Here is a 13,131-nt window from a genome sequence, read left to right as displayed (position 1 = left end):
CACTGACAACCTGGGTGAATATGGCAAGAGCCTGAGATGTAGGGTGAATGAATCCCCAAATTATTTGTGGAATTCCCAGTGAGACAATGGCACTATATAGCAGTAGCAAAAATTGTGGGTGCACGTAACCCCAATATATTCTTTGAATTCCCAGTGAGACAATGGCACTGTATAGCAGTAGCAAAAATTGTGGGTGCACGTAACCCCAATATATTCTTTGAATTCCCAGTGAGACAATGGCACTGTATAGCAGTAGCAAAAATTGTGGGTGCACGTAACCCCCATATATTCTTTGAATTCCCAGTCAGACAATGGCACTATATACCAGTAGCAAAAATTGTGGGTGCACGTAACCCCAATATATTCTTTGAATTACCAGTCAGAAACTGGCACTATATAGCAGTAGCAAAAATTGTGGGTGCACATAACCCCAATATATTCTTTGAATTCCCAGTGAGACAATGGCACTCTATAGCAGTAGCAAAAATTGTGGGTGCACGTAACCCCCATATATTCTTTGAATTCCCAGTCAGACAATGGCACTATATACCAGTAGCAAAAATTGTGGCTGCACGTAACCCCAATATATTCTTTGAATTCCCAGTGAGACAATGGCACTATATACCAGTAGCAAGAAATGAGGGTATTTGTAACCCCAATATATTCTTTGAATTCCCAGTCAGACAATGGCACTATATACCAGTAGCAAAAATTGTGGGTGCACGTAACCCCAATATATTCTTTGAATTACCAGTCAGAAACTGGCACTATATAGCAGTAGCAAAAATTGTGGGTGCACATAACCCCAATATATTCTTTGAATTCCCAGTGAGACAATGGCACTGTATAGCAGTAGCAAAAATTGTGGGTGCACGTAACCCCAATATATTCTTTGAATTACCAGTCAGAAACTGGCACTATATAGCAGTAGCAAAAATTGTGGGTGCACATAACCCCAATATATTCTTTGAATTCCCAGTGAGACAATGGCACTGTATAGCAGTAGCAAAAATTGTGGGTGCACGTAACCCCAATATATTCTTTGAATTCCCAGTCAGACAATGGCACTATATACCAGTAGCAAGAAATGAGGGCATTTGTAACCCCAATATATTCTTTGAATTCCCAGTCAGACAATGGCACTGTATAGCAGTAGCAAAAATTGTGGGTGCACGTAACCCCAATATATTTTTTGAATTCCCAGTGAGACAATGGCACTATATACCAGTAGCAAAAATTGTGGGTGCACGTAACCCCAATATATTCTTTGAATTCCCAGTGAGACAATGGCACTATATACCAGTAGCAAAAATTGTGGGTGCACGTAACCCCCATATATTCTTTGAATTCCCAGTCAGACAATGGCACTATATACCAGTAGCAAGAAATGAGGGTATTTGTAACCCCAATATATTCTTTGAATTCCCAGTCAGACAATGGCACTGTATAGCAGTAGCAAAAATTGTGGGTGCACGTAACCCCCATATATTCTTTGAATTCCCAGTCAGACAATGGCACTATATACCAGTAGCAAGAAATGAGGGTATTTGTAACCCCAATATATTCTTTGAATTCCCAGTCAGACAATGGCACTATATACCAGTAGCAAAAATTGTGGGTGCACGTAACCCCAATATATTCTTTGAATTACCAGTCAGAAACTGGCACTATATACCAGTAGCAAGAAATGAGGGTATTTGTAACCCCAATATATTCTTTGAATTCCCAGTCAGACAATGGCACTATATACCAGTAGCAAAAATTGTGGGTGCACGTAACCCCAATATATTCTTTGAATTACCAGTCAGAAACTGGCACTATATGGCAGTAGCAAGAAATGAGGGTATTTGTAACCCCAATATATTCTTTGAATTCCCAGTCAGACAATGGCACTATATACCAGTAGCAAAAATTGTGGGTGCACATAACCCCAATATATTCTTTGAATTCCCAGTGAGACAATGGCACTGTATAGCAGTAGCAAAAATTGTGGGTGCACGTAACCCCCATATATTCTTTGAATTCCCAGTGAGACAATGGCACTATATACCAGTAGCAAAAATTGTGGGTGCACGTAACCCCAATATATTCTTTGAATTCCCAGTCAGACAATGGCACTATATACCAGTAGCAAAAATTGTGGGTGCACGTAACCCCAATATATTCTTTGAATTCCCAGTGAGACAATGGCACTATATACCAGTAGCAAGAAATGAGGGTATTTGTAACCCCAATATATTCTTTGAATTCCCAGTCAGACAATGGCACTATATACCAGTAGCAAAAATTGTGGGTGCACGTAACCCCAATATATTCTTTGAATTCCCAGTCAGACAATGGCACTATATACCAGTAGCAAAAATTGTGGGTGCACATAACCCCCATATATTCTTTGAATTCCCAGTGAGACAATGGCACTATCTACCAGTAGCAAAAATTGTGGGTGCACGTAACCCCAATATATTCTTTGAATTCCCAGTCAGACAATGGCACTATATACCAGTAGCAAAAATTGTGGGTGCACATAACCCCCATATATTCTTTGAATTCCCAGTGAGACAATGGCACTATCTACCAGTAGCAAAAATTGTGGGTGCACGTAACCCCCATATATTCTTTGAATTCCCAGTCAGACAATGGCACTATATACCAGTAGCAAAAATTGTGGGTGCACGTAACCCCAATATATTCTTTGAATTCCCAGTCAGACAATGGCACTATATACCAGTAGCAAAAATTGTGGGTGCACGTAACCCCAATATATTCTTTGAATTCCCAGTCAGACAATGGCACTATATACCAGTAGCAAAAATAGTGGGTGTATATAGCCCCAATTCTATTGCTAGGGGACTTGCAGGGTATTTCTGAGGTGAAGGTGGGGGGGCACACCGTTGGAACGGGGATTTGGGGTGTATATATGGGGTATACGGGAATACACTGTCAGTGTGTTCCATTCAGGATCCTGGGAAAGCTGGGTTGCGGCGATTGAGCCCGTCAGTGCCACGTTACACTGACAAGCTTCTCCCTGGAATTGAAGTGATATGTAAGCCCAATATATTCTTTGAATTCCCAGTGAGACAATGGCACTATATGGCAGTAGCAAAAATAGTGGGTGTATATAGCCCCAATTCTATTGCTAGGGGACTTGCAGGGTATTTCTGGGGTGAAGGTGGGGGGGCACACCGTTGGAACGGGTATCGGGGGTATATATCGGGTATACGGGAATACACTGTCAGTGTATTCCATTCAGGATCCGCGGAAAGCTGGGTTGCGGCGATTGAGCCCGTCAGTGCCACGTTACACTGACAAGCTTCTCCCTGGAATTTAGCTCTTATAAGAGCTGTTGGTTGTCTTCTCCTTCCTATCCTAGCCTGTCCCTGCCTACCCAGAATCTAACCCCTAGCTAACTGGACGGAAACCTCCGTCCCCGGTGAATTGCAAGCTCAGAATGACGCGAAGCTGGGCGTCGCTGTTCTTTTAAATTAGAGGTCACATGTTTTCGGCAGCCAATGGGTTTTGCCTACTTTTTTCAACGTCACCGGTGTCGTAGTTCCTGTCCCACCTACCCTGCGCTGTTATTGGAGCAAAAAAGGCGCCAGGGAAGGTGGGAGGGGAATCGAGTAATGGCGCACTTTACCACGCGGTGTTCGATTTGATTCGAACATGCCGAACAGCCTAATATCCGATCGAACATGAGTTCGATAGAACACTGTTCGCTCATCTCTAGAAAGGATCTGTAATTTTGGCTCTCTAGCATTTACACATCTACAACACACTGTGCGCTCTGAGAGCTCAAACTCTAGCTTTCATCAAATGTTTCTATCCATAATCTTAACTTTCGTGTTAATAAATTATTACAAAGTGTTTCTCTCCAGGTATAATTTTAGATGTTGAATTCATGGAGTTATCCAGTTTTTCAAAAGAAGCCCAAGAGCAAATGTCATTGCTATAAAATAAAAAAAAACTCCATAGCTCTTCAGTCCCCTGCAGATCCAGCCCAGATGCTTCAGGGATTGCAACTACTATTATTACTGTTCTGTGAAAGAAACATTGCAAGTATGCCAGTCATTGTGTGATATTACAGGGCAGATTTATTAATCCCCTATACTAGAAAAGTTGTGTAAAATAGTCACAAACTTCAAGTTCGTGACTTTCTAAAAACCATTTCCTCAAAACATTTTGAACAAATTACGATTTTATGTCTGTCTCGCCACTTTGCAAAACAGCATGGCCATTGGACTTGGCAAATTTATTGTGAATTATGACAGTTTTCTGGAATCAGTGACGACTGAAATCAACCCCAACTATGAGAAAAATTTCATTCTAGGTGTACAGACTGCCAGATAATGTGCAATAAGGGATAATAAGGGATGTTACACTTCTTTTTTTACTCCCAAGCTGACTTAAAATAACAAACACTATATATTTACATGTGCATTTGACCAGGGATTTGGGTCCTTGGTCTTTGTTCATCTTTTGCCTGTGCCTGGGAACATCAGCCAATAAGTGGCTGAGCACTGACGCTCCATGTGACCAGAACACGACGTCTCAGTCATTGGTTAGATGACGTGTTGACAGTCACATGATAACATGACTGCGCAGGTCAAAGGTCAGGGAGACCGGGCATATGGACTTACAATCTCCGCTTGATCCCTGGCTGGAATGAACAGGTGAGAATACAGTGCTTGTTATTATGAGTCATGTTCTGAAGCAAAACATGGAAGTGAATCAATCACCCTTTAATTTATGTGCATTTTGTCATAAATTAAGCACATCTTCCAGCAGCACAGAACAATATAGAAAATGCTGTGGCTTTTTTAGCCTATAGCTGCTTGTATCTCATTTATTCCATCCCTATGCTGTCTGTGGCGGTAATCCACTAACAAGGTTATAGTATTTCTTACTTTATTGCCATACAAAGTGGTCAGTTATCACCCTCCATGTTACCTGAGAGCTCCATCAAGAAAAATCTAATTGTGTGAGTCTTATGAGATTATCAGTTTTTCTACTGACTCCTGATATCTCCCTCTGGGAAAAAATCTCATTTTATGACCACAAAGGACGATGGCTAATTTTTCTTTCCTATTATTATTGTTTTCTGGTAATTTTAAAGTGTACATATAAAGAGATATAGGGATAATTGCTAACATGCAAATCCATACATTAGAAGAGGGAAAACCATAGCAAGAAAAATTACATTTTTATGTAGCAAAGAGTTGACTCTAGATCCATGCCCATCTGTAGCTGCAGACAGTGTTATACTTGGCATCTTTTGGCAAGTAAATTCTGGGAGTCCCAGGCACCTTTTCCCTTTATCAAAACCACACCCTGTTTTGGAGTGTGAAATGCCACGTGACAAATTAGGCCTTTTTGCGGGAGCCTCCTAGCAATTCTAGGAGAGATGCCAAGACTGATTTGGCTTCATATATGGACTCCAACTACCATTTGCTCCTCCTGTTATTTTGCTGTTTGCTCTTCTGGCTAAGATTATTTATTTCATCCTGACAAAGACTTCAGCCTGTTCCAATTCCTACTTCCAATCTAGTCTTTATACAGCAGCCACCAACCAGAGACTACTTTTAGGGACCACAAAACCATAGGATGTCCCATCAGTGAAGTCAAAGGTTTAAATCAGGAGGTTAGACTCCACCATCGGGTTTTAGTCTGCACTAGTCTTATTGGGGTATAGGGAGTCCACTAATCTAATACGTGATCACGACCAGCGATCCACCAGAGGATCAGGAAGAAGCATGTTAATTAATTTGCATTAATAATTGATGTAGCATTTTTTCATGGATATAGATGCTAAACAATGAAAAGTCACTGCCTAAAAGTACAGGGTCCAGAAGATTTAAGATACGTTTTCTTCCAGTTGTCCACTGTTCCCTGTGCTGTGATACACATTTGGCATCTTAAGGAGTAAAGAGAGACTAGAAGAAGAGTCATCACACTATTATCTGAGCTAGAATAGCCTGCCAACCCCTGGCACAGTCACACACAGTAATCCCTCACACCTGCACCCTTCCTGCTTCTGAGAATCTCTGGCAGCCAGCAGACACCCCCACTCTAATTAAATACACTTAGCCATCACTTACCATCTCTGTTTCTAAAAAAGTAATAGAATCTATCAAGCAATTATCTTTTTTTCCTGCAGCTCTCTCTTTCTCTCTCTCCCTCACTCGCTTTCTCTTGTCGATCAGCAAAACCTCATTATAAGTCCGGTTTGCTTCTCTCTATCTCCGGATAATTATTTTCTTCTCTCAGCTCGGTCTAATCGTCCTAGATTTGTTTCTTTTTCATGTGCCCCCCGACTTGCACATTTTACTGATACTACACCCCCTGCCCTCAATTGCTGACACTAGAAACAGAAAAACTGTTCGGTGCTATTAACTATTCTATAACCAGTCTGCCGCCAGACGCAGGCTTTACTGCTTATTGATTCTCCTGCTTCAAACCTGTTTTCTGGGAATGTGATGAAACATTTTAGTTTCAAAGATATTTATTGACCAATAAAAGCCAAAAAACGGACATAACAGTATGAGATTATACAGTGTTGGCCAAAAGTATTGGCACCCCTGCAATTCTGTCAGATAATACTCGTTTTCTTCCAGAAAATGATTGCAAGCACAAACTCCTTGGTATTAATATCTTCTTTTATTTTGCTTGCAATGAAAAAACACAAAAGAGAATGAAAAAAAAGTCAATTCATTGATCATTTTACACAAAACTCCAAAAATGGGCCGGACAAAAGTATTGGCACCTTCAGCCTAATACTTGGTACCACAACCTTTAGACAAAATAACTGTGAACAACGGCTTCCAGTAACCATCAATGAGTTTCTTACAATGCTCTGCTGGAATTTTAGACCATTCTTCTTTGGCAAACTGCTCCAGGTCCCTGAGATGTGAAGGGGGCCTTCTCCAAACTGCCATCAAGAGATCTCTCCACAGGTGTTCTATGGGATTCAGGGCTGGACTCATTGCTGGACACTTTAGAAGTCTCCAGTGCTTTCTCTCAAACCATTTTCTAGTGCTTTTTGAAGTGTGTTTTGGGTCATTGTCCTGCTGGAAGACCCATGACCTCTGAGGGAGACCCAGCTTTCTCACAAGGGGCCCTACATTATGCTGCAAAATTTGTTGGTAGTCTTCAGACTTCATAATGCCATGTACACGGTCAAGCAGTCCAGTGCCAGAGGCAGCAAAGCAACCCCAAAACATCAGGGAACCTCCGCCATGTTTGACTGTAGGGACCGTGTTCTTTTCTTTTAAGGCCTCTTATTATTTTCCTGTAAACTGTATGTTGATGCCTTTTCCCAAAAAGCTCTACTTTTGTCTCATCTGACCAGAGAACATTCTTCCAAAATGTTTTTGGCTTTCTCAGGTAAGTTTTGGCAAACTCCAGCCTGGCTTTTTTATGTCTCTGGGTAAGAAGTGGGGTCTACCTGGGTATCCCTTTAATGCCCTTTAATATATTGGACACATTTCTGGCCCACCATACTCCAAACAGTCAAATTTGCACCATCTAGCAGTGTAGATTTGAGCTATGATTTACCCCAGTATATTTGCAAAGCTGTAGGAGGCCTTTCATACTCCCATTAAGCCATACTCACTTTTCAGGAAAATTTCACTAAATTTATTAAGAGATGTGCGCATTATACATTTGCCTCAAACATACTTTAGATTAAGAAAAAATGAATTTTACTCAGTTGAACTCTGGATTAAGAATAGAATATGAAAATCCAGCTTTAGTAAAAATTCCCTCTATGTTCTTGTTATGTGGCCATTTTGTTTGAGGTTCTTTTATTTGGCATTGAATGGTGATATCATTTAGACACAATTTTAGGTACGTTTTATAGCAATTCTACTGATTATTTTAGTTTATCCAAACCTTTACTGTTTTCAGTTCAGCCCTGCCAGGACAAGGTTGTTGTATCCAAACGTTCCCAATGCTGCTTGAAAAATCTCCAGAGCCGCCTCATTTTCTTCTGGCCTGCCTCTCCGCCACGTCTTCTTCTGGTGCTGGTCTTCAAAATCCTAGACATGCGCAGTGAGCCATCGGGCTTCGCATGTCAGAGGCCATTTTCTTATGGCCACTTACATGAGCGTACTGTGTAAGCGACCACAAGAAAATGGCTGCAGACATGAGCAGTCGGCTCTGTCTGAAGCACGATGGCTTAGGGGTCTAGGATTTTGAAGACTAGCACTGGAAGAAGATGAGGCAGAGAGGCATTCCAGAAGAAGGTTAGGTGACACTGGCGATTTTTCAAGCCGTATTGGGGACATCCCCAATGCTGCGAGAAAAATAATTTGCATACAGCAGAAAACCGGGAATATCAGCGGAACGGCAGCGCAGAGAAGACTTCTAAAGGTAGGAGAAAAATATAGACTTTCTTAAGGCTATTCCTACATATTAACATTAAAAAATGGGATTCTAATGATAGAAGCCTTTTAATATTTGCTATTAGTGGCCCTGGACTGGAATACACAAGGTACTTTAGATCTGTTTTTTTCCATTAAAGTGAGACTTCACTTTACCTCAGGTACCTTATCACGGCCATATATTTATAGTCTGTTGTGTACTTGCAACTTTACTTAGGAATGCCATTTCACTGAAGGATTACATTAAAAAAATGTTGAGTTGTTGAAGAAATCTCTAAATTATGACTGTCCTTTAAAAAGATTATGCAAGCAAACCTACAAGGAATCTGTTGTTCCTTGGTATCATCCTTGACCAGAAATATCCACTATTAAACATAAGCATTGATCCTCAGGTATCATAATAACGCAGTCAGTGCATATAATAATGGCAACCTGTTCCTGAGTGAACTAAAACTTGCTGTTCCATAAGGCACTTTATATTCTGTATATATCCAATATCACCCACTTCCACCTCAATTGGGCATGGCTCAGGGTGACCCTGTCCTATTTTTGTTTAGGGATTTGAAATTACATCCTGCTCTGTACTTCTCGTGATCTGGTCAAATCAAGGATGACGACTGGCAAGGATGAAGTACCCTCCAACCCCTCCAGAACCGGGTGCTCATTCTCACTGTCTGAGCATTTGCTAGGCTTGTAATGGTGATCTATGGTATACGACTGTTACTAAATGTATTTAGAGTTCCTAAACTGATGGATGGAAAAGGTATGTGGGCATAAAACATGGTTGTATTGCCATTCTATAGCAATCTGCCATTCTTAAAAAAATAAAAAGTTCTGCTTTTTGTCAGTCCCCTTCTACTTCCAAAAATAAGTTGATTATTGGGTGTTTCTATGCAGGTCCAGACACTCTGTACAGTAACTGCCCACGTTCTCTTCTCTTTTTCTCTTTACTGAAAAATCAGTAGTGAGACCCCTAGTGATGAAAAATTCAAGGCATAACCTACAGACATACCATATTTGCAGATGCCCTACAGAATATTCTGGAGATTTGTATAAATATCATTAACTAATATTGCTCTCTTGAGAAGCTGGAGTATTGCAAATTACATGTGAGTGCCCTGCAAGTTTTCCACCTTTAGCGTACAATTTAACAATCCTTTAGGGTACAACCTAATTTATCACTTATAATGTCCATGAGTTAAAAATCAACATTAAAGACAAATATGCCCACACTGGTCACTCCATTGCTGAGATATTGCCTTTATTATCAATACATTTTTCAACTTATTGCAGGATATACTTTTCTTCTGCTTCTACACTAGTCCACCTGTTAGGGCTAGTTCACACGTAGTTAGGTCTCGAGGAATTTGGTCAGGAAAAAATCTGCTTCAGAATTAGGAAATAGTTTTTTGAAGTGTTTTTTGACATTAAGCGTTTTTTGAGGCTTTTTTTTTTTTTTCCTCCAGCACAGTGTATGGACCTTGAAAAAACCGCTAGTGGGTTTTGAAGCGTTTTTTTTTTTGCCAAAAACCACGTCCGAAACCGCTTCCGAAACCGCTAGCGGTTTTTCGGCCTCCCATTGACTCCTGTTGGTTTTTGCAGGCGGAATCTGCCTGAAGAAAGGTCATGTCGCTTCTTTTTCCACTAGGGGAAAAAAGAACGCTAACGGTTTACTTAGGACTCTATTGTGAGGAGGCGCCTCAAAATCCCTGCCATTTTTCCCCGTATGAACTAGCTCTTACTATAGCTAATGCCTGACGAAGGGTTGTCATCCGAAACGTTGCATTATATTTTGCAAATTGTGCATTGAACAGAACATGTATTGAAATACTGTACTAATGTACTAGTGTTTAATGAGATTGCAACAAAATTGGATTTAAGAAACAACATTATAATGGGCGTTCTGTTCTACTTTCTGTATCTTGTAGAACAAAACTGCCAAAGGATATGGAGGAACTCCGTTATGAAAACATATTAGATCAATTGGATTTCTTGACAATAAACTTTTAAGGGGATTGTAAACATGTATAAGTATATAAATAACTCAAACAGAAAAATCCAATCAAAAGACACCAATGCATAGCTCCAAAGGGTCATGCATAATTGCAGTAAGTGACAGACCAAGTGTCACTCCCTACATCAGAGCAGATGGCATCCGCACAAGGGAGTGGAGGGACATTCATGTTCTTCTACTAATGCAGACATGTATATTGTGTAAAGTTAAAGTGTGTTCTCTGTTACTGCACATTTTTCTATAATGGTTTCCTTTCTAATACTTATGTCTGAGATGTTGCATGCCATTTATATTTTCAATCTAGCTATTTTTAAAAATAATGTTCTCGATGCACTAAATGTACCAAGGGAAGAGAGACAAAGAGTATTCATGGACACTGTAAAAACCGTGACCCTGATTGTGAATGGTTTTATTTTGCAGAAAAGCGGTTGAAAGGGTTTATGAAGAGAACTGCCAGAGGGTGAAGCAGAATTGGACATACCATGAAAGTGAAGATGTGAGTATATGCCCACTTCCATAGAAATGGGTATCTGAACTTGTGGCATTAATGTAAACTACTACACTGAGTATAGTACAATGTATACCAAGCATAATCACAGAGAAAGGTCGCACCACTTATATGGATGGTGAACTGGCATGGAGCCACTCAATTCCATTATTGACTAACCAGTATGGATTGTGTAAGGGTAAGCTAGTTGTGCAATTCCCTAGTGCTGCTACTGGAACAATGGAAAAAGGGGAAGACAGAAAGTGAGCCCTAAACTCGACCCACCTCCTGCCCCTACCTAATTGCCACAACTGTCCTAATGTCAGGAGCAACTGGGCGGCGATCCCTTCTCTGAAATAATTGTCACACAGAACAAGACTGGACAAGGCAATATAGCAGAAAAGTCAGTAAGCAAAGGTCAAACAAGAGAAACAAAGCAGTACAAAACCGTAATCCAAAAGAGTAATCACAAGGGAATACAGAGGTCAGTAATACAACAGTAAGAGAAGTAGGAAGCTAGAAAGGACAAAGTCACAGGGCAGAGTCAAAATAGCCAGCAAACCTGTGTGGGCTGGTGACCTGTATATAGGAAGCCCAGGACCAGCCTAGACTTGATTGGTAGACAGGCTGTCAATCACACAGGCAAGGCTAAGATTAAGTATTTGAAGAACAGAGGGAAACAAGGTACAGGAGATGGGTGTGGTGGAAATTCAATTACAGAGCAGTGTTGTCACAGTTAAGAAGAGCTCGACAACCATGGTACTGAATGATGATTGCACTTCTAGGAAAATGGGGTGGGTAAGCTGTCCCTAACGCAACCATAGCTAACTAGGCCCTGCCTGAGAGTGCTGGTCAGCTGTTCCTGAGCTAAGCTCTGCCCCAAAAACTACTGACTCTCTAAACGCGAAGACCTACAGACAGGTAGGATGAGAGCTGAAAGAGGCTAGGGACTGGAAATCCAAAGGCAGTCACCCCCCTAGCGAAAGGACAAGTGCAACAGCAAACAGTACAAGCTGGGATGGAGAACTAACAGCTGCAGCATGACCACAATGCCCAACAAGAATTGAGAAGAGGAGGAGTGGAGTAGTGAGGAAAGGTATCATAGGACAGCGGCAAAACAAGCCTAGAACCCAGAACAGAAAACTCACTTATATCAAAGAATGAAAGAAGGACATACAGTCCCAAAAGGTTGAAATATTCAACATATACAACAATAATTATGAAAAACGTTTTTTTATTCATGAAAAATTCATATTAAAAAACATATATACACAAAATATGAAGAACAAGACACAGAACACCAAAATTCAAAAGAACCGGACAACCCACAGAAACGGGCATCCAACTGTAAAATCACCATAAACAGAATAAATATAGGTCTTGGCATTGAGGTTGTTGCTGATTGCCTATACAGATATAACTAGACTTGTATATGCTCAGTCATATGCCCTCCCCCATCTTATAGTAAATAAACGTAATCAGAAGTAGGGTAAAGGGCATTTCAATATTGAAAAAATATGCTATCAACACTATATAGCATTCTATCACAAAGTCAAATAAGCCATATCACTCATGTAAGGCAAGTATAGGGTATGTATCCAGCATAGACCTATAGCATACGTCTCAGTAACATACCGACGCAAGAAAAATGTATCTCTTACCCATTATAAGGTGATTCACAAGAGCCCGCGTCTGTGGGGGATCCCAACCTGACGCGCGTTTCGGCCGCGTGACCGGCCTTCTTCCGGGGGACCGGAATCACCTTATAATGGGTAAGAGATACATTTTTCTTGCGTCGGTGTGTTACTGAGACGTATGCTATAGGTCTATGCTGGATACATACCCTATACTTGCCTTACATGAGTGATATGGCTTATTTGACTTTGTGATAGAATGCTATATAGTGTTGATAGCATATTTTTTCAATATTGAAATGCCCTTTACCCTACTTCTGATTACGTTTATTTACTATAAGATGGGGGAGGGCATATGACTGAGCATATACAAGTCTAGTTATATCTGTATAGGCAATCAGCAACAACCTCAATGCCAAGACCTATATTTATTCTGTTTATGGTGATTTTACAGTTGGATGCCCGTTTCTGTGGGTTGTCCGGTTCTTTTGAATTTTGGTGTTCTGTGTCTTGTTCTTCATATTTTGTGTATGTATGTTTTTTAATATGAATTTTTCATGAATAAAAAAACGTTTTTCATAATTATTGTTGTATATGTTGAATATTTCAACCTTTTGG

At 40.5% G+C, this 13,131-nt stretch overlaps 1 protein-coding gene across 1 annotated transcript in view; it reads left to right on the top strand.

The window, feature by feature from the left end:
- The window catches only part of LOC142213579 (serine/threonine-protein kinase Nek11-like), a 258,023-nt gene that overhangs the window by 187,759 nt on the left and 57,133 nt on the right, over positions 1-13,131 (top strand). Inside the window, exon 10 of the mRNA XM_075281957.1 lies at positions 10,813-10,888. Within this exon, the coding sequence (XP_075138058.1) occupies positions 10,813-10,888 (76 nt within the window). The remainder of the gene's footprint in view (positions 1-10,812; positions 10,889-13,131) is intronic.

The sequence above is a fragment of the Leptodactylus fuscus genome, chromosome 7, assembly GCF_031893055.1.
Source record: "Leptodactylus fuscus isolate aLepFus1 chromosome 7, aLepFus1.hap2, whole genome shotgun sequence".
Taxonomy (NCBI): domain Eukaryota; kingdom Metazoa; phylum Chordata; class Amphibia; order Anura; family Leptodactylidae; genus Leptodactylus; species Leptodactylus fuscus.
This window is presented reverse-complemented; position numbering and strand designations above follow the sequence as displayed.